Source organism: Ovis aries, chromosome 3 (genome assembly GCF_016772045.2).
Source record: "Ovis aries strain OAR_USU_Benz2616 breed Rambouillet chromosome 3, ARS-UI_Ramb_v3.0, whole genome shotgun sequence".
Classification (NCBI taxonomy): domain Eukaryota; kingdom Metazoa; phylum Chordata; class Mammalia; order Artiodactyla; family Bovidae; genus Ovis; species Ovis aries.
Window position 1 is genome coordinate 29,316,524 of NC_056056.1, and position 6,110 is coordinate 29,322,633.

Consider the following 6,110-nt stretch of genomic DNA (forward strand, 5'->3'; position numbering starts at 1 on the left):
AACTCAGAGGATCTGAGCATGTGTACATAGCCTCTAGTTAGTCCAGACAGACCACAGACTTCTGCTCCGGCAGAACATCTAAAACTTTTCAGAACATGTGAATTAAATGCCTAATACAATATGTGACAAGCAAATAGGGAGGAATACAAGTGACTTCTGTTTCTAGTGGGAGGAAAGTGTATAAATAAATAACTGCACACATGCAATATGCTAATTGAGAAATGCATTATGCTGGTTAGGGTTTATAGTGGAATTAGTAACATATTGGGCTAGAGGAAAAGTTTCACTTAAGCTTTATGGAGAATGTGATTCTAGGAGGAGACTTCTAGAAGGGTTGAGAGGTCATCAGATAAACCAGGAAGTTTAAAATATTACAAAAGGCCTTTTTTTCCTCTTAGTGCTCAGTACTGACCAGCTGCGTGCCTCTTTTCCTCCACTGCCTCCCAGTTCTCGATTAGTTGTCGCCATGGGTTTTGGAGACTTGAAAAGCCCCACTGGCCTCCAGGTGCTCAATGACTACTTGGTGGACAAGAGTTACATAGAGGGGTATATGCCATCACAAGCAGATATGGCAGTATTTGAAGCCGTCTCCGGCCCACCACCTGCCGACTTATGTCATGCCCTCCATTGGTATAATCACGTCAAATCTTATGAGAAGGAAAAGGCCAGGCTGCCAGGAGTGAAGAAAGCTTTGGGCAAGTATGGCCCTTCTAATGTGGAAGACACCGCAGAAAGTGGAGCTACAGATAGTAAAGATGATGATGACAGGGATCTCTTTGGATCTGATGAGGAGGAAGAAAGTGAAGAAGTCAAGAGGCTAAGAGAAGAACACCTTGCCCAGTATGAGTCAAAGAAAGCCAGAAAACAAACAGTTGTCACCAAGTCTTCCATCTTATTAGATGTGGAACCTTGGGATGATGAGACCGATCTGGCAAAACTAGAGGAGTGCGTCAGAAGCATTCAAGCAGATGGCTTTGTCTGGGGCTCTTCTAAACTAGTTCTGGTTGGGTCTGGCATTAAAAAACTTCAAATACAGTGTGCAGTTGAAGATGACAAAGTTGGGACAGACATGCTGGAGGAGCAGATCACTGCTTGTGACGAGTATGTACAGTCTATGGATGTGGCTGCATTCAACAAGATCTAAAATCCATCATGGCTCAGTATCCTAAAATAAAAGTTTGAAAGACAAAAAATAATAAGAATAAAATAAATAGATAAAATATTACAAAAGAAATGCAGAAAAAAGAAATAGTCTTGCACAGTGCAGTGGTACCTCTCTGACTATTGGTGCTTTGAATTGCCCCCACCCCAACCTGATTCACATATTTTTCTCTTTTGTGGCAGCTTTCATTCATATAGCATGATGTAGCTTATGAATATTTACACATGTTGTCTCATTTGATCTTCTGGCCACCTTCAAGTTGTTTCAGGTTTAGGAAAGCCTGGCCAAGCACTGCAGAAAATTATCTGAGTGATGATTTTATCAGCTTCTTCAAGGAGAATGCATAGCAGGCTTTAGTCTAGACACATAGAAACATTAATTCATTACATGTCGTGGGTGTCATAGTGCATTAAGGCTTAATCCTCTGGTTGAGAAAGCAGAGGACAGACATCCACCAAACCCATCTCCTTGTTGTCCTGACCACAAAGATATGTTTGTCAGCCTCCCCAGAAACAAAGTGGGGCCAAGTGTCTAAGTTCTAGTCAACAGAACACACATAGAATTGATGCATGCTGCTTCTCAACCAACCTCATAAAATCCTCCCGTGTGCTTCTCCATAATCCTTTCCCTGTCCACTGACTGAAATGAGAGAACCCTGAAGATATAGAGAACAGAGCCACAAAAACCACCTGCCAAAAACCATTATCATACTGTTATGGAAGAAAAGATAAAGTTTTATTATGTTAAGCCATTAAATTTTGGGACTTGTTTCTTAAAGTGATTAGCCTTCCTTGATTAATATGGCAGATGTATTATTTCCCAAGATTTATAGCTAAAGAAGGGCTTCCCTGCTGACTCAGATGGTAAAGAATCTGTCTGCAATGCAGGAGACCCATGTTCAGTCAATGATTTGGGAAGATCCCCTGGAGAAGGGAATGACTACCCATGCCAGTATTCTTGCCTGGAGAATTCCATGGACAGAGGAGCCTGATGGGCTGCAGTCTGTGGGAATGAAAAGAGTCAGACACAACTGAGAAACTGACATTTCCATAATTAAAGAAAGAAAGATTCGCCGAAAAGGAAACTTTGACCAAGGCAAAATGGAAAGTAGAGAGTGGAAACTCCACTTGAATGCACACTATGCGACTCTAGAGCCCCTGCTCTTACTGTTATCCCCAGCATCTTCTCTATATAGAGGGCAAAGGACCACACAAGAACCAGGTCCAGCATAAAAGTTCTTTAATCATCAGTGATTTGGTGACTACTTACAGCCAGCTGAATTACACTTTGGCTTTTATAATAAAGTCCTGTAATTGTGTTCCCCTCAAAAGTTATAGCTCACTTGGTAAAGAATCCACCTGCAATGCAGGAGACCCCGTTTTGATTCCTGGAAGAATCCTCTGGATTCAGGAAGATCCTCTGGATAAGGGATAGGCTACCCACTCCAGTATTTTTGGGCTTCCCTTGTGGCTCAGCTGGTAAAGAATCTGCTTGCAGTGTGGGAGACCTGGGTTTGATCCCTGGGTTGGGAAGATCCCTGGGAGAAGGGAAAGCCTACCCATTCCAGTATTCTGGCCTGGAGAATTCCATGGACTGTACAGTCCATGGGGTTGCAAAAAGTCAGACATGACTGAGTGACTTTCACTTTTCATTTTGAAAAGTTAGCTGAGCTTTGGTCTTTTCATTTCTGCTAGGAAACTGGCATACCTCCCAACGTCTCCTACCCAGTACCATAGAGACACATCTGTCTCTTTGTTCTGCAACTTTGTCACTCAAAGCATCATCTACCAACCAGGAGCCTGGGGATCCCTGGGAAGTTATTAGAAATGCAGAATTGAAGCCTACTGAACCAAATATGCATCTTGGCTAAATCTCCAGGTGATTCTTATGCACATTAAATTTTGAGAAGTGTGGCTCTACAGCATCACTATAGCTTGAGATTTGCTTCCTGACCTAAAGTATCCCAGCATCTGTTGTCTCTTCTAACCAGTATCCTCTTCATCTCGGCAAGTCTCCATGCATTCTCTTACCTTGACCACACCCTTTTCTTGCTGCAAGTGTGTTGACTTCCAGATACCTACTTTGACTCACTTCAAGCCTGACTTTGGCTTCCTTTCACGTGATCTAGTCATCCCAGATTGAGAATTGGGTTCCACAAGCAGGCACCAGCTCTTATAAAGTAGATGTACACTCGAGGGAGTAGGATTTTAGGTGCTCCATAGTTAATTGAAGTGTCATATTAGCTCCAGGTACTAAATGGGAATCTATGAAAAATGAGTCCTTGATTAACCAATGACTAGGTCAGCCTCTAGTAGAGGGAAAAGATCGGGACATAATGGGATATCCTGGGAGAGCCTGCAATGTTAGGCATTCATTTTTGGACTGACTAGCATTGGATAATTCTCCTCCAGGTTTCCCAGGTGGCTCAGTGGTCAAGAATTCGTCTGCCAAACAGGAGACCTGAGTTTGATCCCTGGGTTGGGAAGCTCCACTGAAGGAGGAAATGACAACCCACCCCAGTATTCTTGCCTTAAAAATCCCATGGACAGAGGAGCCTAGTGGGCTATAGTCCATGAGGTCACAGAGTTGGACATGACTTAGCAACCAAACAGAACAGAATTCTCTTCCACAGCAAAACATGTTGGCTTATTTGCCTCTTATGGCATTATAGAAACTAAAACTAATACTATCAGTTCCCTCCTTTTAAATGAGAATGTATCACTGCTCGTAACTGAAATACCTCAAGTGTCATCAGAGAAGGGTGATAGCATCTTTTTTTATATCTTCTGCATTTATTGCTACTCAGGCATCTGGCTTTGAGAATCAGCCAAGAATAGAATGAGATAACACAGAGCTGTAATCTCTGAACAGGGTGACTCAAACATTTTTGTAGGTCAAATTTAGAGTTTCCGGACCTGAAATTCAATTAGTCAAAAATGATTCACATCTCTTTTTTGATCGGAAATCTTAACATGTGACCCTTTGTTCTTCAACTGCTAACAAGTGAGGGAGGTTAGTGGCATCATTGGCAGCTGTCTTTGGAATGTGGTGGAAAGGAGTGTGGGTCCCTGGGCCCTGTGGCTGAGTCTCAGTTCTGGAACCATCCTTACTTGTTCTGTGAGCTTGTAGAAGTTGTATAACCTCTCTAGATCTCAGTTTCTTCTCTAAAAAGGGATTCAGAGGGTTCTTCTAAGTTAAATAAGACATGAAAAGTATCGAGTTGGTCAAAAAGTTCATTCGAGCTTTTCTGTAGCAGCTTTTGGAAAATCCTGAGTGAGCAGTTTTGGCCAACCCAATATTTAGAACAGAACAGACAGAAATACAGGATCATCAAGAAGAATCAGCTCTTATCTTTTGTACCCATTTTCACCACTGTCATCTTTAGCAAGTGAGAAAGAAAGGATTTAAAATAAACTAGTCATTATCTTTGGCTGAAATGTTTTCCCTGTTTCCTGATTGGAAAATATATTATGTAAGCATTGAAAGCAATTATATTGGATGCCAGTAGCACTATAGATGGGGACCTTAGGCCACCAAGAGGCCCCATGAAGGCACTGGACATAGAGGTTAGAATAATAATTCTTTAATTCACTCTGTTGAATATTGTCCTTGCCTCCTCCCTTACTGATAGTCTAGCTTTCCAAAGATTTCCAGTCTGATTTTCCTTGTGATCTTCATTATTCATGGCCACAGGGTTCTTGAATTGATCCAAGACATTTAAAACAAAATATTGTTTTGGAGTTCCTCTATCAGTCCCTGGGTTTGGAAGTTCTGCTTTGAAAGCAAGGTTTGTTACAGTGATCAGTATCAGCATGATAAGGAACAACAGCTTAGTCATCAACTTATCCTGGTTCACATGCCTCTTAAGACTTCAAGTGTCTTGTGTGATTCTGATAGTTCATCTCACATTTCCCTTTTCTCTGTTGTCCAATCATCGGTTAATGATACCAAAGTATAACACACTTTCAGGGTGCTGTGTCCTCTTCAAATCTTTTCATAACTGATTTAATACCGTTTTACAGGTCTGTGCAATTCATCTAAACCCTTAAATCATTTTTCTTTCCCCAGCTTAAAGCCTTTCAATTCTATACCTTCACTGATAAGGCTTAACATTAAAACAGCTTAAGATGTTCTTGCTCTTAGACGTGCAAGGGGAAATCACTGTTGTATCATTGCCAGTGTTTATCATGGAGTTTTTTATGGAGCACATCACAGAGTTTTGAAACAGCCAACACTCACAAAATTCTATTTTCATATTTAGAAAATGTCTTTGAGCAGGAAGTGACAATTGTGGCCAAGCTAACTGAGACTTGCTTCTAGTATATTTTCAGCACTGTTATTTTCAGAATAACCAAAGCCTTACATTAAACATATTACTTTTCTTCAAAAACAAATATTGAAAAGCAAAAAAAAAAAAATAATCTATCATGCATTGCTTATAAAACAGAGTTGAAACTTTTTACTTTTTTCTTGAAAGTTATAGGTTTTCTGAGCACCTATTCCATTTCTACAAACTCAGTAGTTTTCTTCATTCAGTGTAACTACTTTTCTAGTTTTTGCCTTCCTAAGTATGTCAGTCATAACTATTTTTTTCCTCAACATTCTTATCATTGTGGAGTAATTATTTTGGCACACTCTATAGTCCCTGTTCTTTGAGGATAAGTTTTCATATTATATTCATTATCACAGCCCTTATTTACATGGAGTAATTCCTTGGATATAGTAGATGCTTGCTAAACATTTCCTGAAATTTTAATGAATTCATAAATGGAAGTAGCATAAAATATGAACTGGAAGTACTGGGTTATAATTCTCATTCTTCCCCCCAAAATATGACTTTGGGTAAATGTGGCAGGTAGACTGTTTAAGGTGATGCTCTAATCTCTACCTCCTAATGTCCACACCCCTAAATGATCCCTTTCTCTTGAGTGTACACATTTCCATGACT

General features: G+C 40.4%; 1 protein-coding gene across 1 annotated transcript; it reads left to right on the forward strand.

Annotated features, from left to right (window-relative positions):
• Positions 1 to 466: 466 nt before the first annotated feature.
• On the forward strand, positions 467 to 1,156 carry LOC101104727 (elongation factor 1-beta-like). Its single transcript, XM_042245249.2, has one exon. It carries the CDS (start codon positions 467 to 469, stop codon positions 1,142 to 1,144), a length of 678 nt encoding a protein of 225 aa, XP_042101183.1. The 3' UTR covers positions 1,145 to 1,156.
• The last annotated feature ends 4,954 nt before the right edge of the window (positions 1,157 to 6,110 follow it).